This window comes from Muntiacus reevesi, chromosome 8 (assembly GCF_963930625.1).
Source record: "Muntiacus reevesi chromosome 8, mMunRee1.1, whole genome shotgun sequence".
NCBI classification, from domain to species: Eukaryota; Metazoa; Chordata; class Mammalia; order Artiodactyla; family Cervidae; genus Muntiacus; species Muntiacus reevesi.
Genome location: NC_089256.1, coordinates 45,721,916 through 45,744,675, shown reverse-complemented (window position 1 = coordinate 45,744,675; position 22,760 = coordinate 45,721,916). Strand labels below are relative to the sequence as shown.

At 38.7% G+C, this 22,760-nt stretch overlaps 1 protein-coding gene across 1 annotated transcript in view; it reads right to left on the bottom strand.

Annotated features, from left to right (window-relative positions):
- The window catches only part of PARP14 (poly(ADP-ribose) polymerase family member 14), a 44,467-nt gene that overhangs the window by 4,965 nt on the left and 16,742 nt on the right, over positions 1-22,760 (bottom strand). The window contains exons 6-15 of the mRNA XM_065942247.1: positions 19,795-22,037; positions 17,574-17,810; positions 16,819-17,040; positions 13,475-13,553; positions 11,062-11,211; positions 10,720-10,782; positions 10,227-10,394; positions 6,709-6,915; positions 3,036-3,635; positions 1,427-1,560 (exon numbers count right to left, since the gene is read on the bottom strand). Of these exons, the coding sequence (XP_065798319.1) occupies positions 1,427-1,560; positions 3,036-3,635; positions 6,709-6,915; positions 10,227-10,394; positions 10,720-10,782; positions 11,062-11,211; positions 13,475-13,553; positions 16,819-17,040; positions 17,574-17,810; positions 19,795-22,037 (4,103 nt within the window). The remainder of the gene's footprint in view (positions 1-1,426; positions 1,561-3,035; positions 3,636-6,708; positions 6,916-10,226; positions 10,395-10,719; positions 10,783-11,061; positions 11,212-13,474; positions 13,554-16,818; positions 17,041-17,573; positions 17,811-19,794; positions 22,038-22,760) is intronic.

The following is a 22,760-nucleotide window of genomic DNA, read 5'->3' as shown; positions in this document are numbered from 1 at the left end:
AAACTTAAAGTTGAGTGTTTACTTCTATGCATTGTCTACTAGGAAGCACAAGGACAAATTTGAGGGCCTCTTCTAGTAACTATCTAGGACCTCATAAAATACATGTTATATATTTTTGTAAACTAACGGTACTAACAGTATTAGGAAACTAATTTCCCTATCCTCTTTTTCTGTCCATTTTCTTCATTTATGTTATCTGAAGTACAGCTTTGTAGGACACTTCAAATCTGTTTTGAGTTATTATTATCACTTAAATACATGAATAACAGAGTGGTAGCAATGCAAAAAGAGAATAAGAGAAAATTTGCAGAGACAGAAAATACAGTCCTTATTGAAAGACTTGTTATTATGGATGAAAAGGAGGTACTCAGATCTCTAGCTTTCCTCAGAAAGAGATGGAATCAAGGACAGAAAGTGGGAAGAAAGGGGAAATGATGAGATAAGCTCAGGGAAATTGAGTTATCAGACAGATATTGAGGCGGAGATATTGTTTAGGCCACTGGGAGTATGTTCCAGGACTTGAGTCAAAGATCTAGATTAGTGATGCTAATCTGAGAACTATCAACACTGAAATAATAGCTGCAGGTGAGAAGAGTAAAAACAATCCTTGGTAAAGTGCAGAGACAGAATGGTGGTGGTGGTTTAGCTGCTCAGTCGTGTTGTGACTCTTGCAACCCCAAGGACTGTACCCGCCAGGCTCCTCTGTCCATGGAATTTCCCAGGCAAGAATACTGAAGTGGGTTGCCATTCCCTTCTCCAGCAGACAGAAGACCAACATATAAATCTGTGGGTAACCTTGGATTAGGGGTTTAGAGGAGAAACAGATACCAGAGATAATGAAAGGAAAATTAGTTAAAGAAGGAGAAGAAAGCATAAAAATAATATTGCCCTAAAAATCCAAGGAGAAAATAATTTCAAAAAGCAAACTTTTTTTAAACTACTTTTTTAAACTTTTTTAAACTACTATTTAAAAGCAGAAGATGCCAAAATAAAGGAATTGAAAAAGGAAAGGACCACTGGATTATCAAGGAAGAGGGCACTGTTGATCTGTGAATGGTAGTGCAGAAGCATACAGTCCTGATCTCAGGAGCCTCCCTGTGTCTCTTTGTCTTGCTTGCTAGTTATCAACTCCAACTCAGGAGCCATATTTAGGCATTTTTATTAGCTTGCTTCACAAAGTAAATATGTATCTTTAGTGTTATAATATTGTATTACAATCTAATGTGATACTGTAATAACTAACACAAGAATCTCAATGACTCAGTAATCATAGTGACAGGAGTAGGATGTAGAATTTAAAACCTAATTACCATAAACTACATTAATTTTGGGTAAAAATATGTGATGTTAATGAAAATGTATTTATCCAGGACCATGACAGCCCTTTTTCTACCATGAAGAATCTCCATGTCAGCAGAAGGCTTACCTTCTCTATGGTGAACTGTGCACAGGTCTCATGAAACTTGCTTGCCACAGTTTTGTATTCTGGATGATCAGGCTGTAGCTCAACCACACAGACTTTCTGTTGATTCATATCACTCCAGTATGGGGGCAGCTCAACTGCAAAACAGGCATTTGAAAACTCCCTCGCACCTGAGAAGCCTCATCTACATAGTCCATATTCCTGGTATGCTTTGAAAACCTGACTATCATTTGTGCTCTTGTTTTACAATCTCCTAATTTGAAGTGTACAAGAAGGCTCTTATCTTTCTAGAAGAACATTTCCAAAATGTGAACCACAGATAACCCAAATCAGAACCAACTATAATGTTTGTTTAAAAAAAAAAAAAACCCTCACAGAGACTTCCTGGGTGGTCCAGTGAATAAGACTTTGTCTTCTAATGCAGGGGATAAGGGTTCAATCCCTGGTCAGGGAACTAAGAGCCCACATGCTGCAGAGCAACTAAGCCCACGAATTGTAACAAACAGCCCCCTCACCTCAATGAAGACCCAGCGCAGCCAAAAATAACAACAACAAAGACAAAAAAAAAAGCTCTCACTGATTACTGAATCAAAATCTCCGAGGGTAGAACCTGCATCTACAGGTTTGATCATGCTCAGATTTGAGAACTCTTGGTGTAGTATAACTCAGCCACATATTCTGCTCAGCCTCTAATAAGTCATAATTAATAATTGTACAATATAAATGATTTTCCTACAATGTTTTCAGTAGTCATTAATGTTTTGCTTACAAACGCATGGCTTTTTGCCAGAACTCACCACCACTACCAGATCCTCCTAATCCATTCTTTCATTATTCCTCACAGCATCCTTAAGAGTTGAGTAGGTGGGAGGTTTAGCTATGTGGCAGGCTGGGGGTGGCAGCTCTGTCTGCACTTCTGCTAAACAGACTACTGTACTTGTCATTTCCCCAGGGTTGCTCAGAGTCTGAGGAATTCGTTCACATTGATCTCCCAATGTACGGAAAACCATTTAGTAGTTTTCAGTGAGGGATTTTTGTGGTTCAAAGGCAGGAATAGCTGTCTACACAAGACAAGCTTTCCCTTCTCGGGAACCTTGAAGGCTGCTTCCTGATGTTTGTGTCAAAGATTCTTATCCTCAGGCAGAGGAGGAAGTGACTTCTGGGAGACCCTACAGGCTCCCCATCCACTCAGTCATTAGCCACAGACTCCAAGTGCCCACTCTCTGTTTTCCTTTTGTTCTAGAAAGCCTTAGGCTACTTTACAGCCCATGGCATTCCCTTTCCTGACTGAAGCAGCCATTACCACCACCACCACCTCCCCCCACCCCAGCAAAACTGACTCCAGGAAGCTTATAAACTGCAGAGATAAAAACAAATGCAACATTTGACTACTGCTACCATGAAGATAATAATGATCAGCTGTTGGGTGCACCCACGCTATATTTTCCTGGCCAAAGTGTAAGCTCATTCAACCCAAAATAGAGACCAAGTTTTCTATTTTCTTCCATAAGGTTTAACTTGGATTTTATCTACTTGAACAACATTTTTATGTATATACAATACACAACACAGGCCTAAAGTAATGGACAGCAAGCATGAAAGTTTGATTCACCTTCAGATTTTGTATGGCGCTGAACAGATAAGCTGTTTCCTTTTGCATCTGTAGCAGTATATGTCTTCAAGTCCACTGTGTAGCTCTGATTCTTGATTTTGACATCAATTGTCTTTCTCTTTTGTTTCTTTGCATCCTCCAATTGCATGTTGGTTATTTTGTCAAAGCTATGAAATTTATTATTATAGTCCTCATATTGCCATTCTACAAAATCACTGGTACGATCTGCCAAAGATTCCTGTTCTTTGGACAATCTAACTCTCTTGATCATGTCCTCAATTGCATTTCTAGCTTGTATCACATCTTTGGTAAATCCAGAAACCTCAATCAAAGGTCTGTCACAGTTCAAGGAAATGGAAATATTTAGCTTCTTCTGAAGCTCATTCAATTCTTCATATTCATTTACATCAAAGTGTTTGATACATTCATCTTCACTGCTGTAGGGACACTGTTCATTTTGAATGAGGTCCTGTATCCACGAGAGAGCGTCTTCTACACTTTTTACATTTCTACCACACGCCTGAAAAACTGCTAATTCTGTTTTCTTTTCTAAAACCAGAGTCCGTTTTTTGGGAGATTTACTTGAGAAGCCCAAAAATGCTAAAAAAGAAAAGAATAGAAGATTAGCTATTTCTTTCTCTCTTCCTTCCTTCCTTTCCTTCTCTCTCCCTCTCTCTCTTTTTCTTTCTTTGTCACCATGCTGTACATTACATTCCCAGGACTTGCTTATCTTATAACTAGATGTTTTTACTCTTTTGACTGGTTTTACCCATTTCACCCACCTCTCATTCCCCTCTGCCCACCATGACCACCCACCCTACCTCTGGCAATCACCAGTCTGTCTTCTATGAGTTCAGTATTTTTTTTTTAAAGATTCCACATATAAGGGCTATCATTGAGTATTTGTCTTTCTCCATCTTATTTCACTTATCATAATGTCCTCAAGGTCCAACCATGTTGTTGCAAGTGGCAGGATTTCCTTCTTGTTTATGGTGAGTACTATTTCATTATATATATAATATCACATTATATATATATATGTACATATATCTACATCTCCCCTCCCTCTTGAGAGTACTGGTGTTTTAAAAGCTACTTTGAAGGTGGGAAAAGCCTAGCTTTCAAATAGGGACAGGATGTATCCTCCTTTCAAATAGGGACAGGATGAGTAATATTTCATTACATGTATATTTAATGAAATATATAACATCTTCTTTATAATTCAGCTTTCAATGGTTCCATGTTGTGGCTATTGAAAACAATGGTGCAATGAACATGGATTCAAGAAAGTGATTTCATTTCCTTCAGATAAATACCCTGAAATGGAATTGCTAGATCATATGGTATTTCTATTTTAAATCTTTTGAGGAAAATCCATACTGTTTTCCACAGTGGCTGTACCTATTTACATTCCTACCAAAAGAGCACAAGTTTTCCTTTTTCTCCACATCCTCACCAACAACTGTTATTTCTTGTGCTTTTTTTTTTATCATTTGTTTTCCCCTATGTTTTTTTCTAGAAGTTTTATGGGCAGGTCTTAATATTTGAATCTTTAATCCTTTTTTTCTTTTTTGCCATGACACATAGTATGTGGGATCTTAGTTCTCCAGCCAGTGATGAAACCTGTGCCCCATGCAGTGGAAGAGCAGACTTAATTTCACTGGACCACCAAGAAAATCCCTTGTCTTTTGCCAGTAGCTGTTCATCATGTGAGGTGATCACTCATTATGATTTTGATTTATATTTCCCTGATGATTAATAATGTTGAGCACTTTTCCATAAACCTATTGGCCATTTGTATATCTTTTTTTTGAAAAATGTCTATTTAGACACACTATCTTAAAATCAGGTTGTTTGCTTTTTGTTTTCTATTGAGTTGTATGAGTTCTTTATATATTTTGGATGTAACACCTTACCAGATATACAATTTGCAAACATTTTCTTTCCCATTCAGTGGGTTGCCTTTTCATTTTGTTGATTAATTCCTTCACTGTGCAAAAGCTTTTTAGTTTGATGTAGTTACACTTACTCATTTTTGCTTTTGCTATTTGTACTTTTAGTGTCATATCTAAAAAAAATCATTACTAAGACCAATGTCAAGGAGCCTACCTATATGTTTTCTTTTAGGAGTTTTATAGTTTCAAATCTTATGTTCAAGTCTTTAATCTGTTTTGAATTAATTTTTGTGTCCAGTGTAAGATAGTGGTCCAGTTTCATTCTTTTGCATGTGGCTGTCCAGTTTATAGGCTTCTGAAGCAAGCACCCAACACTGTTTATTGATGAGACTATCCTTTCCCCATTGCATTTTCTTGGCTCCAATGTTATAAATTAATGAAATATATGTGCATAGGTTTATTTCTGGGCTCTCTATACTGTTGTTCTCTATTAATCTATGTGTCTATTTTTATCAGTACCAAACTGTTTTGATTATTGTATCTTTGTAATATAGTTTGAAATCAAAAAGTATAATGTTCTAGTTTTGTTCTTCTTCCTCAAGATTGCTTTGGCTATTTGGGGTCTTTTGTGGCTCCATACAGATTTTAAAACTGTTTATTCTACCTTCTATGAAAAGTGCCACTGGAATTTTGATAAGGATTGCACTTAATTTGCAGTCTGTTTTAAGCAGTATGGCTATTTTAACAATATTAATTCTTCCAATCCATGAGTATAAACTATATGTCCATTTATTTGTATCTTCTTCAGTTTCTTTCATCAATATTTTATAGTTTTCACAGTACAGGTTTTTCACCTTCTTGGTTAAATTTATTTCTGGGATTTTATTCTTTTTGATGCAATTATAAATGAGATTGTTTTCTTAATTTCTTGTTGTGATAGTTCATTAAAGATTAGCTAATTTCAAATCAGACAGAGAGACAAACTGATAATGAGGAATTTGAAAAAAAAAAAAAACTCATAGAAAAAGAGATCAGATTTGTGGTCACTAGGAGGCTGGAGGCCAAGGGTTGAAGGAAACTGGAGAAAGGCAGTCAAAAGAGACAAACTTCCAATTACAAGGTAAATAAGTACCAGGGATGTAATATACAGAATGATGACTATGATTTGTGATTTATCAGAAAAAGTATATTTGGTCATCTGAATGACCAAATATTTTTCTCATACATACAGTATTTGGCTTGTGACTGGCATTGAAAGTGGAGGGCCATCTTGTTACACTGAGAACCCTTTGCCTGTGGAATCTGATTCCATCTCTGAGTAGATGATGTCAAAGCCAAGTTGAATCCTCAGACAACCTGCTGGGGTCTGAGAATTGCTTGTGAATACAGGAAAGCTTCCACACATACATTGGAATTGGGTCCAAAAACCTTCTTTAATGACTGTAGTTAACACTACTATATGCTGTATATGAAAGCTGTTAAGAAAGTAAATTCCAAGAGTTCTTGTCACAAGAAAAAAAATTCTTCTTTTCTTCTTTGTTTTCTCTTTTTATTGTATCTATGTGAGATGATGGATGCTAACTAAACTAATCATGGTAATCTTTTCACAATAATATAAGTCAAACTATTATGTTGTATATCTTAAACTTATACAGAGATGTATGTCAACTATATCTCCATAAAACTGAAGAAAGCTAATAAACTACTAAAGAAGGATAGCTGTTTCTCATGTGACATCAGTATTAGGAACATGCATTTCATAAAAATGAACAACTCACATGCAATTTTAGACATCACAGACTGTTGGAAAGAAGCCTGAGTTTCTTCTCTTTTTTTCATGTTGTCATAAAATACATCCAGTACTTGAGGCTGAAAGATAACAACTTTAACTTTTTTCACAGACTGGACTAATCTTTTCTGAATAAATTCTTCAATGGCATCAATTATGGCTGCTGCAACCTTATCTGGGTCTTGTTTGGCATTACCTGGAAAGGCAAATAATAAAAATAATTAGGGGGAAAAAGGCCCAACTGGAAAAGAGTGAAGAATAAATTAGGGATTCCAATTCTCAGAATAAATTCCCACTCTTCAACTCTCATCATCATGGACTTTACTAACAAAGCATCAGCAAACACTCCTGAAGTCCTAGATGCAATGGGGACTTTTTGTTCCAGGATGTCAGGAAGAGCCCAACAATGAACCATGAAACATAACTTAGTGTCTGATGTTCTTATTTTCTCTATTCAGCTGATCCCAGCTCACTGTGTCCCTCTGTTACAGAGCATAGTTAACCTCTCTTGGCTCTCTAGTGTCCTTAAAAGACCCAGAAAAAGTAAAAGATGATAATGTATGTTGACATATACTGCTACTTAAAGAGAACAATGATTACTTTTTTTGAGTCATTTCTTGACTTTATGGATATATTCTTATTCTCTCAGATGTCTTTGGGTACCTGATTTAAAATGAGCTAATTCTGTAAGACACCTAAATCCATAAGCTATGTGTTATAATCTATAATTCTTTGCACACAAATTATCCATGAGCCTCCAGAGGTTTTGCCTCCTACAGTCAGTACAATTTTAGCTGAGTTGCAGGGTTCAAGGTTGCCACCTGAGCAAGGTCTTTTCCTATAGTAAGCACACGTCATATTTTGATCTCCCAAGCCTACTGCCTAAATAAGAGTAAGCAAGTTCCTTGAAAAGACTCATGAAAAGTCAGGGAAGCAGTTCCATATGAATAGCAGCTGTCATATTGAGGGAGGGAGGCAGGCAATGTGAAAGCCCCCTGGGCAGCTTGGTGTGATAGATGAAAGGCCCACTTAGATTATCCCTGTTCATTGTGCCCACTATTATTGCAGAAAAGAGAGCAACCCTCTCTGACCCAGCTATGGAGACAACTGTAGTAATGTAGACAATTCCCATATAAAACAAACCTAGAGGGTTTGTGCAGGATTTTTTGATTACATGATCAGAAAAAGAGAGAAACTCTCATTGCAAATCTGTAGTTATTCCATGATACTTGGAAGAATCTAAATGATAGTGTTCAGATACATTCATCCACTCTCAACAATCTAAGCACTTGGGACACAGAGGATGTGACATGTGGAGATGAATAGATGTTCAACAGGTAAAGTATGGGAAACTGAGGGAAAGGCTATGCCAGATAGAACTATGTAAGGCGTGTGATACGTTGAACGTGATGTGTTCAGGGGAACAGATCTGGTTTTGAGAAAGTTAAACAAGGAATGAGTGAATGAGAGGAAGCACTGGAGCAGGGAGCCCAGTTCTAAAGAGGAGTCTATAATAAAGGTTCAGGCAAAAGACAAGAGCTGAACAAAGAGAAGAGGCCAGAATGAAGAACTGGGTGTTGGGGTTGGGGAGATATTCAGGAATTAAAGTCAGCAGGACCAAGTGACCAACTGGCTTTACACTTGCCCCTTTGTTCCCTGTCCTTTGCCACCCACATCCTGCGTGTGTGTTTCACAGGTCACACTGCACTGTGGTGGTTTGCTGACATGTCTGTGTCTCATAAGAGGTCAGGTGCCCCTTCTGAACTGAACCTTTTTCTTAGTCTTCAAACTAATTAGTAAGCTAATGCACACAGGAGTGGTAAAGAGTATAGAATCAAAGATTCTAGATAGAAAGTGATATTTTTAACAAGCTTGTGGTTATAAGAGGAAGGGCAGGTGTGGGGAGAAGACAATGAACTGGAGTTTAGAGTTTGCTTTCAGTTTGAGATGCCTGCAGGTAACACTGAGTGCCCGTTCTCTCCCCTCAAGCAGGTGCCTGTGAGGAACAGGGAGAGGGCTTCCTTTACTGCCAGCAACTCTCTTGATTACAGTCTCAACTCATAAACACCACTAGGGAAGAAAACTCCTCCATCTGTTAGTCTAAGGGCCTGCTCAGCTAGGGATAGCGACAGGGAAAAAAGACGAGCAAGAAATTGCTAACCTTCATTTATTTGTGCAGATCAGCAATGCAACCAGGTTAGTGGAAAAAAGAGCACGTTTGCAGTAACCCAGAAATATTTATACAAAACTAAAACTGCCTCATTTCCTTATTTCTTCTCTGACTCCACTCTGGGACTCCCTTGGGAAGGTCGGTGCCACCCTGAGGCTGCCTGCTTTCTCGGCACAATTAAAGTTAAGACAGAAACACAAGACTGGAGCTCAGAGGAAAAAGCAGATGGAGGGTAGAGACTAGAGAGTCATTAGTGGGTGTCCATAAAAAATGACAGAGAGGGAGAGAGACAAATAGATAATACATTGTCTAATCTGCTAGGACTGAATGATACTACAAAGAGAATGGAAGAATAAAGGGTATATAAATCATACTTTCAGACATACAGAACCAAAGAGACAACATCCTATGTGGGAAAATTAAGAGGAATGAAAAATATAAGAGAAATCAAAATATGGGATAGAGGATAAGAAGAAGGCCGAGAAAGTAACAAGGATGGTTAGGTTTATTAAACTAAGCTTTTGGAGGGCCTAAAATGCCAGTATGAGACACTCAAACTTGGGATTCCTGAGCAATGGAATGTTTAACCCAGTGCTGTGCCTTCTCTCTCTGGGATCAGTCAGCTCCAGCCACTTCAAGCCTGAGCAGCTCCCATAAGGGAGACCAAACAGGAGTGCCTGATTCATGCACATGACTCAGATTCCTGGGGAAACAGCTCAAAAGCCTCACCTTACAAATGATAAGCCCAAAACACCATCCTTATAAAAGAAGACTCATACAATCATTATACAGTTTGAGGGAAACAAGAAACTCCAAAGAGGCAGGCAGGTTGAAAGGAGGAAGGCCTAGATTTTCTGACTCACTGGAATCTACAGGGTTCTATTGACTGAGAGGTTGAGACGCCCCATGACCAGCCGCTTGTTGAGGAGGCAAGAGAACGGGGGTGGCCATGCTGTCTGAGGGAATCAGAGGTCCATGCACTGGTGTTTCAGTGAAGAGGGGTAGAGGGGAAGTTGAAGACTAAATAATGGGACAGGTGTAGGGAGTGAAAAAGAGAAGAGAGCTGATAAAGATAATGAGAAACTGACTTTCTTTTTCTCTCCCTCCCCTTCCATATTAGAAAGCAAATGTCTACTATGCCAATACTCTCTTCAGTTTTCTTCATTTTTCCCTTTTACTTAAACTACCCTCAGGCTTTGCTCCTTCCCTCATGGGCTGCCCTGAGTTGAAGAAACTGACTGACGCTGACTCAGTAGTAAGTCCATTAACCATCAGCACCAAATCCAAGGGAAAGTGGTCGCCTCGGGGTTCAGCCTTGACAGCCGGAGGCCACAAACCTGTCCCGATGGCCGGGAGGCAAACAGACGAGTAATGGCGTTTTTCACACTCTTTCAAAACACAGGTGACCGATCTCTTGACATCATTTCCACCAATGACGTGAATGATATTCTTGCACTTCAAAAACCCACCTTCAGTAATTATATAATCACCGTGGCCCTGTTGAGCTGGGAAACATGAGACAAAAAGACATAAAATTAGAGGCTGAACCCACTCTCTGTTTAAAAAGGAAAATGTCTGAATTGGAAAATAAAGTATTCTCTGTGAATAAGAAACTCCTGAAATACTAGCTCTGATGAATCTCACTTCTCTTATTAACCAAGAGATTACTTTTCATTTCTAATTCACTGCAACAGGAATTCTTCAGTAAAAGGTATGATTTCCAGATCAATATGTTGTCTCCCCAAACCCAAGACTTTCCTCATCCTCCACAGCCTCCCATATTCAGTCTTCCACTTAAAACTTAGAATCAAAAAAAGCATTGTGCCTTACCTTGGCGAGAACATTCCATTTCCACATTACTCCCAGCACTTTCTAAAATTGCTTTGGAGACCCCTACATGAGAAAATCAAGATGTTTACACACATCAGAATGGTTGCCTCACAGTCTAAACGCCTTTCCCATCATCGAAGGAATCCTATAACTAGGGTATTTCTGATAACAAAGAAGAAAAATTCATAAAAGAACTGTTACCAATTATGAGAAAACAAGTCAAGACAATTAAAAAATTATTAACTAGTATTAATAAGACAAAGTTGTAGAAACCAGTTTGGCTATAGGAACCCTACTTCATGGACTCTACTGTTACTAGTCAAAATTCTGTAAGTCAAGTACCTGCTTTGAGATTAAATGACTTTGATGTTGAATTTACAATCACATCTGCCTCTTCTTTGCTGATATCTCCAGAGGCTACCTGGAAAATGATGGGCCCAATCTTCATTTCATACACTCCTAAATCAGGTTTAGAAATAGTCCCATAGAAATCTGACAAGGAAAAAATAAAATGGAGTCAGTAACAAGTCAGCAATAGCGAGAATGACTTAAGTTTCGTGGTCATCACCTGTGCCCCACTCAAACTTTTTCTCTCTCTGCCCCTCTATGTGATCTCTGGCATTTAACTTGGCCCTGCCTCTGAGCCTCTGATGGTCTGTTTCTGGCAAAGGATTATAAAATATATATCGAACGTGGACTTCAGTTGCTGACCAAGGTGAATTAGTCAACTTGAGCCTTTCTTTTCCACTGATTACAAGTAAAAACATGGGACAAATACAAAAAGCCATATTTGGAGAACTGAGACGTTCACAACAGCAGGCAAATTGGGGAAGGGAGTCAAAAGTTGAAGAAGCAGCCTATACTGCTTCGCATTTTGTTTGGTAATTTTTCCTCTTTTCTCTCCCAGCCTTGAGCCAAGCATGGCCCTCATTACAGAACTACACAATGAAGACAGGCAGCAAAACTCTCAGAGAATCTCTGTCTTGTGGCCAGAGGACTGAGAAAATGGGTCCCCGTGAGCTCAAGAGAATAGCAGAGAAGTCTCATTTTTTCCCGTACTTTTTCTTTCTAAATCTAGACCCTATATCAAGGTGTCCTGGATGTGGAACTCCACAGTGACACCACAGGGAGCTAAAACTGAGAGAGTTTTATTCCTGTCTAAAAGAATCAGAAAAAAAAAAAAAAAGGGACTTGTGGTCTGAAAAGTGTCTATGTGGTATATGAGAAATCCTTGGCTTTTTGTTTGTTAGGTCCTCTCCCTATCCCCTCTGCTTTGCCCAAGGGCAACCCTGATCATGCAAAATTATGAGGCAACAGAACTCGCAGCTTCAACTCTGACAGAACCTTGTCCTTCTGGCCAGAAGACCTAGAAAATAGCCTTCTGCAAGACAGAATGTAAGGGGAATGCTGGGGCAGTGAGCTGGAGAGGGTGACCCCCTGTTCTGTGTATGACTGCACATGGGTAGACCCAAGCTGCGCAGCAAAGGTCTTAGGAATGGAATTGATCTTAACCACTGCCCAAACATAAGATGAGGCAGAACTTGTAGAATGAAGCTAGTTGACTGGCTGCCTGCTCGAACAAAGAAAGCAATGACTATTTTCCAGAGGATTTTAACAGGACCCTAGTCGTACAACATAATGTTTAAAATGCCCATTCTTTGTGAACTTCCCTGGAGGTCCAGTGGATAAGCCTCCAAGCTCCCAATGCAGAGGGCCTGGGGTTCAATCCCTAGTCAGGAAACTAGATCCCACATGCCACAACTAAGACTCAGTGCAGCCAAATAAATAAATATTTTTAAAAAATAAAATACCCATTCTGTAATCCAAAATTGCTTGTCACCCAACGAACCAGGAAAATGTGACCAATTCTCAAGTATAAAGATGCTTCAATATAGATGCTAATCTTAAAGTGACTCAGATGTTGGAATAATCAGACAGTCTTTATAGCCTCTACTATAACTACTATAACTCCCTGAGGTCAAAGTAAACACATTTGAATGCATGAAAATAAGCTGGAATGAAGGGAAAATAGGGATCTCTACAGAGAAATATAAACTATAAAATAAGAATCAAGAGGACATTTTACAACTTAAAAGACAATGTCTGAAATTAAAAGTTCACTGGATAGGCTATATATAGTATAGTAGACAGAGAAAAGAATCAGTGAATTTGAAAGTAGATTAACAAATGTTATCCAATCTGAAGAACAGAGAGAAAAAAGATGGAAATTTTTAAAAAAGAACAGATCTTCAAAAATATTATCAGAAGGCTTATCATTTGTGTTACTGAAGCACCAGAGGGAGAGGAGAGAGACCAGTGCAGAAAAATATATTTGAAGAAATGAATGAAAAATTCCCAGGTCTGACGGAAGACATACATGTTCAGATTTAAGAAGCTTCAGAAACTCCAAACAGGATAAACTCAAATATACAACAGTAACTTTGACAGAGGAGAAGCATTTGGTTGGTTTTATTTCTTTAAATGTATCTATTTTTGAAAACACTTATCACATCATCCTTAGTAGCCTCATCATCACTTAAAAACCCATTGTACAAATTATATTTGGCCAGCCTACTCTTTCACCCCAGATCACATAAACATGACCAGTGTCTTGCATGCTCAGGTATATGGAATATAATTTACTATTTTATTTATCAAAAATTGACTTTTTCATAAAAATCATCCTGTTTTACTTCTCACGGAATAGTTATTTAGCAATTATAAATAATTTCTCTATTTAAAAGCTTTACTGAACCTTGTGTACTTTCAGCCTTGGAAATTTTTTCACTGATGAAATTTCCATTAGCTCTTCTGGCAAATTCATCTGAGAATGCCTGTAAATACAAATACAGTTTTAACCACCACAATTCTCAGTAGATAAATGAATCTGATTCAGACATTTTGATCCTATGTGCACAAATATTTATGAGAGAATAATTCTCTCAAGTATTATTTATTTTCATTATAGATTTTTAAGTTACAAAAACTCATAAACTCTATTTTTAGAAATATACACTATGAAAATTATCAAAGATATGAACAAAGATATAAATATAAGGATACTGATTACAATGCTGTTTGCAACTCAGAAAAAATTAAGGTTTAAAACTCCAACAGGAAAATGGTTAAATAAATTTTAGTATGCCCATATGCTGGAGTATTCACTTCCCTGGTGGCACAGATGGTAAAGAATCTGCTCTCAATGCAAAACACACAGGTTTGATCCCTGGGTCAGGAAGATCGCCTAGAGAAGGGCATGGCAACCCATTCCAGTATTCTTGCCTGGAAAATTCCATGCACAGAGGAGCCTGGAGAGCTACAGTTCATGGGGTCACAAAGAGTCAGACACAACTACACGACTAACACTTTTACTTTCATGCTGGAGTATTTGGCAGCCATTATAAACTATTTTTAAAGAATAGTTAATAGAACAGGGAAATGCTTATTTTATACTATTAAATGAAAAAAGGATGATATTAAAATACATAGTCCCACATTTAAAAGTCCACATATATAAAAGAAGACTGGAATGAAATACAACTAAAAGAATTTATGCATTTTTTGTTCAGTTTCTACAATGAAGATGTATTACTTTCATAATCAGTAAAACCAAATATTTGCTGTTGTTAAAAATACACTGTTAAGAGAAAGACAATCACAAGGATCCAGACACTTCAGTTTTTAACTTATTTGTACCAGGAGAGAAATAGCTAGGGGAGTAGTGTCTTGGGAGTTAGAGGCTGGAATTCCATTTCTTTGCCTGGTAGTGACACACCAATACCATCACTTTCTTCCTCCTTATTACAAGCAACAGAAATTCTGTTGGAATGAACAAGTAACATCTTGACTAAAAGGCTTATACAATAATGGGAAGAGGACCAGACAAAAGTGACTATAGAGCCAAGGCCTCGGACTTAAAGACTACTACAAGCACCAGGCAGGTAAGCTACAAGAGTAAAGGTGGACAGGTGTAAAGGTGGACTGGTTTGACTTTGGAGAACTAGAGAGTAGCTGCCATTCAGCCACAGCAAATTGTTCAGGCTGATATCCACGTCCAATATGCTAGAAATTTTGAATTTTTAGGTCACAGTGGACATCTGGAGCTTAATATGACATAGTTGATTCTTAAATGCCAGCAACAGATTCTTTAAAAAAAAACACAACAGCCCAAATAAAGCATATCTAGAGGCTCCATTCAGACCACAGGCTGCTGCTTGCAACCACTGTTATAGTCTCCACCTATAAATATTTCAATAAGTTTTGCTTATTTGGGGGAAAATAAAACCAAAGCTTAACTTTCCTTACAAGTCTTAAGAGAAAAAGTGTCACAGTCATGTATGGAAAAGCAATACTATTTCCAATGGCAACAACGGTGTCTGTCTAGGCTAACCCCTTTATCAAATACTTGCAGAATTTGAATCTTTAGGAAAGATAATGAAGGCTGAGGTTGCACAGAAATAGTGAGTTTCGAGGGTTCAGATCCATGTCATAGGACTCACTTCCTTCAATGAACCCGGTCATTCATTCAAAAACTCTCAGCATTTCATCTCTCTAGTTCATTTTGTGTGTACAAATCTTAGTTCCCCAAGTAATTATGATTTGTAGGAGGGAGAGTACATGCTACATACCCATTCTGTAATCCATATCACTTTGTACAATGCAAGTCATAGGGAGATTGTTCAAAAAGCATTTATTGACTAGAAATGATTGTAGTTACGTGGGCCAACTAAATGGACCACATATACTGCTCAGGGGGTTTAGCTGTCTGATTAGAATCTAGATTTGACTGATTCTAGAGTATATAAAGGTAGTAGCGAGAGAAAAAAAAATTAAGTATGACCTAAAAATTCAGTTGGTCCAATGATATATGGACATCTCTTAGATTGCTAGCCTTAATCTGTTATTTCTTGCACTATTATGAAACTTTTCAAACATTTAATATCATCTACTCTCCTGGACTCTAAGGACTTGGAGGGCAAGAATAATGGCCTCTTATTAAATGCTTCTTGTTCTCCTGTAATGCTGAGTCCAGCAGCTTACTCACAGCTGATGTTCAGCAAATGTGAGCTGGTTGATAAACTCTCTATGACCAAAGATGGTTCTCGTATTTCTGGTCCCAACCATCTTACTCTTATGGGGATGTGCTGAGTGCTTCAGTTGTATATTATTTTGATATTCTCCTATTTGTAGGACCACAGAGTACTTTTATATTATGTATTAAAATTTCTATGTTAATATGGAAGGAAATTCTATAGATTAAAGAGGTTTAAGGGATATGTCAACTCCATTGCAATACTGGGGACTTATCTGAATTCTGATTCAAATAAACAAGCTATAAAAACAAAATAAAATATTTATGAAACAGTTTGAAATATGAACATTGACTTGATAATTGATGAAATAAAGGAATGATTGCCAATTTCTTCTGGGTGTGAAATAGTATAGTAGTTAGGTTACTTTTTAAAAAGTAGGTTACTTTTTAAAAAGAATCCTAATGTTTAAAACAAATACTGAATTGATTATGGGTAAATGTATACATGGGATCTGCTTCAAAAATAATATGGAAGGAAATAAATGGAGACAGAGATGAAACATAATGGCCATAAGTTGTTAATTATGAAGATGAATATGGATAAAGAGATTTCATTATACTACTTTGTCTAGTAGTAGTAATTTAATCGCTAAGTTGTGTCTGACTCTTGCAACCTCACAGACTGTAGCCTGCCAGGCTCCTCTGTCCATGGGATTCTCCAGGCAAGAATACTGGAGCGGGCTGCCACTTCCTTCTCCAGGGGATCTTCCTGACCCAGGAATCAAACCCAGGTCTCCTGCATTGCAGGCAGATTCTTTACCAACTGAGCTACAAGGGAAGTCAAGTATTTTGTCTATTCTTGTATATGTTTCAAATTTTTCTTAATAAGAAGTCAAATTTTTTCTATATTCACACATTTGCTTGAAATTTTCCATACTACTAGTCCACACTACTCTTTTACTTTCTTGTATGAAAATACATGAAAGAAACAACCTATCAAACCAAGAAGACACTTGAAAATGTTAGGGCTCAGTTGACAGAATAACCTGCAATGAGCAAGACCATACCTGAATATTTTCACGATCACTTGGGTGCAACAGAAAGCAAACCTCTTGTAAAGTTCTGGGTTGATTCTTTCTACTGAATGTGAATACTTCTGAGGTGATTAATTCAGCAAAAACGTCTTTAGGAAACCCCAGATTTCCTGTTCCTATTGCTGGAAATGCAATTGAGTTTAAGGACAAACTCTCAGTGATCTCCAAACATTCTCTGATTATGTTTTCCATGATCTGAAAAGGACAAAGCACATTCTTATACATTTTTGCCTAGAAATTAGAGTTCAAACAAAAAGAACAAGAATTTAGCAACTATGGGATCTCTACCTACTCCTTTTTGCTTTCAACAAAAGGCAGGTTAAGGGCAGTGAGAAGGGGGAAAGAGAAATAGAGGAGTAAACGAGGAAAAGGAAGGAAGAATGTGTGAGACCCTCCAAAAATATTCAAACTCATTCAGCAATGATGGAAAGAAGCAAAGCAGTTACTGTTCTGATCCTTCGTTCTCTTCCATTCTTCATGCCCTCACCTTGCCTTCCTCATAAAGGGTGCTATCTTCAGCAACTCTTCCCTGAGTCCCAGCAATGGTTGAGAACTACAATAAATTTATATTATTAACTGGTCCTTGGGAGAAGTCAGCTATAACTCAAAGAAATGCCTCTGAGAATGTGATGTTAGTACAGAACAGAAACAGGCAGAGTTCAATCTACTTTACATTGAGGGTTCAAAGAGCTACCTAATTTTCTGGAGAATTTAAAACCAGGTCCCACCTTCTGTGAAGACGGTTTGTTATTATTCCAGTTCGGAGCCACCACGTGAAGCACATGGTGGCAACGCAGATTGCAGCCGCTGGTTTGGAGAACAGTGCCCACATCAACAACCACCCCTTGTCCAGCTGTCTTCAATTCCTCCTGGAGCTTTTGTCCTGCTTTTTCCAAGAGGGCCTTGGAAAGGGGCCCCCTATCGAGCTCAAGATCCGAGGAAATGGAGTTGACAACAACATGGGTCTTAAAAACAAAACCAACAATTTGTTTCAGATTCTAAGAAAAAGGATTCATCCAGGATTACCATATTTAAGCCCCTGGGCTTGGCACAGTGGGAGACAACTAAGATGATTAAATTTTCAGAGATTAAAATACCACCTCAAAAGAGAGATACTTATTTAAATAACACTCTAGGACAAAATGTAGCTGTCAAAGAGCAACACATAAATGGTAGGGACTCACCAAAGGAGTCCGAGGAAGCGCCTTCAGAGGTTAGTGAAGACACTATGAGTGACACGGTGCCTGAGAAATGGGAATAGTTGCTGCAGGCAGAGAGAGATAGGGAATTCATGCAGGAGGGGCAACAGCATGGACAGAAGCAGGGTAGGTTGTGAGCAGCAAGCAGATTAGTTTGACCCATTAGAGAGCTTTCACAGCAAAACGGTACCAGCCAGGCTAGGAATACTACACAGTGGGTAGACTGCAGGGCCTTGAGTCCCAAGTCAACTGGGCTTCCAGGCATCAGTGAAGAGCCATGGGATCTTTTCCAGCAGGACAGTTAATATGAACAGATTAATCAGGCTTGACTGAGACACCAAGAGAAAACGGGAGAGGGAATGGGACCAAGTGGTTGTCAAAGTTACCCCACGAGGGTCACCCAGAAGTGATGCAAAGCAGGTCTGTGGCAGCAGAAGCCACACACCTATGGGAGTGGAAGGTGTGGAAGGAATGTCTCACAACTCAGTGTCCAAGGTGAACGAGCACCGGAACTCATTCCAATTACTGTCCCCTGGCTGAAAGAGATTTCTGTTTATTTGCTTGGTTTTTTCGATGAGAAACAAAATTACTTCTATATTTTGAAATATAGCAATGCACATTCCAAACCCAGCTCTATCATTTGCTTGCTGTGAGACTTGGGCAAAATACTTAACCCCTCTAAATCTCATTCCTTCATCTGTGAAATGAGAATAATAATCCTGGAATCTGTCTCATAGCATTGAATGAGAAAATGAATGCCAAGCACTTGGGAGAGTGCCTGGCACATAGTAAACAGGCAGTGTTATTATTCTTGTAATTATAACTTAAGCTAACTGTAAGTAAAAATCAAAATTTTTACAACCTCTTTCCATATTTTAAGCGAAAATGAAAAATATTTTAAACAAAATAACAACTTGAACAAAAAAAGAGGATGACCCACAAGATGGGAGAAGATATTTGCAAATTGTATATCTGTTAAAGGACCTGTATCCAGAATATACAAAGCACTCTTAAAATTCAGTAATAAAAAGATAATTTTAAAGTGGACAAAGATTGTGAGTAAATTCTTCTCCAAATAAGATATGCAAATGGCCTTCCCTAAGAATCTCTGCCCCAAGACTGCTTGGGGCAGACAACCCCCAATTTGAGGAAGCATAGCAGGGGACCTTCCAGCACTGTTTGGATGTTACAGCCTATGTTAAAAAAGTTGCTAAATACAGTTTTTAAAAACACATCACTCCCTGACAGATCTACAAGAACTAGCCCCACATAATACCCAGACCTTCCCCAGATCCACTTTCTACCTTCCTCCCCACATTTTCTTACTGGTGTTGGGAGTTGAGAGCCCCTCAGACTCAGTACACTCCAGATTACTATCCTCTGTCCCCATCTTACACTCTAATTTTTCTGTATCTGCTATCAGAGAATTTGACAGGAAATTAATCTTAGATTTGCCAAAGTATGACAGGTGTAAAAGCACTGAAAAAGTATAGAGAGTCATGTAAATGTTTATTGTGGATTTTCACATTTGCTGGAAACTAGTGATCTGAGTACATTATCAGTTCCCACAAATAACTGACCAGTCTCAATTAGTGAGCACCTTGGTGAAGTAGCCCAATTTTCTAAGGAAACCTATTTCAAGGCAAGGATGGAGGACATGGGATTCTCCCCTTGACCCTAATCTCCCTTTGGCAGTAGGCTAACTGGAGTTCCCAATACCCTGGGGGTTATTCTGAAAACGGGCACTCACTGTAGCATTCTGCACATCTTCTTTCACCAATAGGATCCTCAGGCCTTCTGGGGTCAACAGACTTGATCCATTTCCATGATCTTTTCTCAAGTCGGGCTGGACTGCTGCTGGTAAACTGGGCAGGGAAACACCATCAGGCAGGGTGTCTTTAAATACACTTTTGGCACTTTCAGCAAATGCCTCAACAGTCTTATCAGCTATATCCACAAGGTAAATCTCTTTTAAGGTGCATCCATCCTTCTTAAACTGGAACCATTCCTTGATCGCCAAAACAATGGTCTCCACACATTGGGATAGAGGAAAGCCGAAGGTTCCGGAACTAATAGCAGGGATGGCTATGGATTGGTACTTGTGTTTTACAGCCAAATTGAGACTTTCTTTCACAGCAGTCTTTAGCTGCCACACACATTTCAGGGCCTCATCACTCTTCCACTGAGGCCCGACTGCATGGATCACATGCTGGTATGGGAGCTTTCCTGCTTTTGAGATGACGGCCCAGGGAGGTAAGATCTTGCCCATTCTCTTCAATATCTGGTCACAGTCTTCTTGAAGCTCAGGGCCAGCTGCTCTTAGAAGAGCAGCAGCCAAGGCCCCCCTGAGCTTGAGTTCCTCATTGGCCGCGTTCACCACCACCTGGACGGGAAAATGTGTCAAGTCGCCCTGTTGCACAATTAGCGAGACTCCAGGAGCTAAATTTGTCCGAAATAAGCACCTCTGGCCACCAGTGCCACCTCCCTCCTTTTCTTCATCTTTCTTCAGTTCAATAAAACAACCAAATAATCTTCTGACCTCAGTTTTATAATACCGTGCTTTATCCTGAAAGAACTGACCAGCTCCTGGTTTATCAATACAGATGCTTTTAACACACACCGAATCCAAGACTTGTCTGACAATTTTCATCCCCTCCAGGACTTTGGCCTTTGGGCCAATTAGTAAAATGCCTTTTTGCTTGTTCTCAGGATTAAAATTTACCTGAACATTCATCCTCCTTATCTCTGGCCAGATTTGCTTTTCTGCTTTTAAATAATGAACAATTAAGGAAGTCTTTACTTCAGTCCATCTCTCTATTTTTGTGTGCTTTTCCAAGAAGTCAAAAAGTGAGTCATAGATTTTATTTACTTCTCTTACACAGCCTGCGATGATGACCTGGGCTGCAGTTTCTGAAGTCACCTCTTGGATTACTACAGTCTTTGAAGAGGAATTGTGTTTCTTACACAAATTTCCAGTGAGCCCTTTCCAATTCTTGCTGTTAAGGACTTCCCTGTCCTCAACATCAATGCACTTATAAATTAAGGCACTGACCATTTGCTTTTCAGCTTCCAACAGGACTTCAGAAGAAGAGCCAGTTAAAAGGACAGTTGTGCCCTCTAGCTCGTAAACTGCAAGAATGTTCTGTGCTACAAAGAGAGACTTAGAGAATTCTGCACAGTCAACCTGTTGCAGAAACTGGAAAACCTCAGGGTGAACATGAATGCTTCTCTGAGCCATGGCGTATACCTTTTCCTGAATTTCACACTTTACTTTATACACTTCTGCAGGGAGTCCTTTAAAGCACATGTGTTGAGAGGCTTCATCATAATAAATTTCCACCTCTGGGCACTCCGTGTAGAGCCGCTCTTGTATGCCGCTGTGCAAAAGAAGTGAATACTTGCTTGAAGTGATGGCCAGTTTTTGTTTCATACTTTGCTCTTCTCTTTTAATTTTTTGAATGGTATTTTCTATTAAGTCCTTGATCTGTGGCTCAATATTTTGTACATCCTCTGACTTCCCCACTAAGGTTACAATGCTTGTGAGTGCATCAAACTCAATCAAAATCCTATCATCTTCTAAACTGTCTTTAATGGTGTCCCACACTGTTGGATCCACTTTAAATGGGGTCACTGTATATCTGGACCTGATGTCAGAGAAAAGTGTGGAAGCATCTTCCCGCCAAGTCTTGACTCTTAGTCTTCCTTGATTGACTAAGGTGGCTGCAGGTCTGATGGTCACTTCACTGTTGAGCTGGCACCACGTCAACTCACAGTGACAACGTCTCATTTCATCATGTATCTGCTCAGTCAGATGATTCTTTGTCTGCAAGAATTTCCATAAGGAAAGATCCAGTGATTCTCTGAATGATGCCGGAAGCTTGATCAGAGGCTTCTCCTCCCCGTACAAGGCTGTGCCCAAAGAAGGGTAGTATGGGAACACAGAGAGTGGCATATTATTGAGGTCAAGTTTCTTGGTCATGATGGTGTCCATCACTTAAAGGAGAGAAATAAAATAAACTCAGTATAATATGTTTCAGAAGCAAAAACAAGCAAACAAATTTTCCTATTCTGGAGGGAAAAAACCCTAATGTTTTTAAGAACTTTGATGTTACAACATGCTTTTAAAAAGCCGAACTACTCCCAGAGGGCTCAAATATAAGGTGATATGTAATAATACTACACAGGTATTCCTTGTGTCATGGAATAACTACTTTCCAGCCAAGAACACTCTATGCTGAAATTCTGTTAGGTAAATTCTATGATAACATTAATATATATTATTACCACCAGGTTAAGAAAGAGAGAAGAGTTTGGTCACAAGCATGAGGAGGGTGTTTGCTCCAGTATGAAGAATGTTTTTGTTCTTAAAGCAAAGCTCTTCTAGGAATCATGTTATTTATTTCTTCCTGTACAGTTGCAGAAATTTAGATTTCATATATGATTTAGATTCCATTAATACTTCTAAGAGGTGCTGCATAATAATAATTATCATAGTTTACTGTGTGTCAGACAATATTCTAAGTGGTTTCTAACCCTCACAACAACCTTTTGAGGTAGAGACACTATTGTTATCATCCTTATTTACAAATGATAAAACTGAAGCTAGGAGATGTTAGATAACTCAAATAGGGTGACATAGACTGAAAATAGGGCTTCCAGGTGGTGCAGTGGTGAAGAATTCGCCTGCCAATGTAGGAGACTAAAGAGATGCAGGTT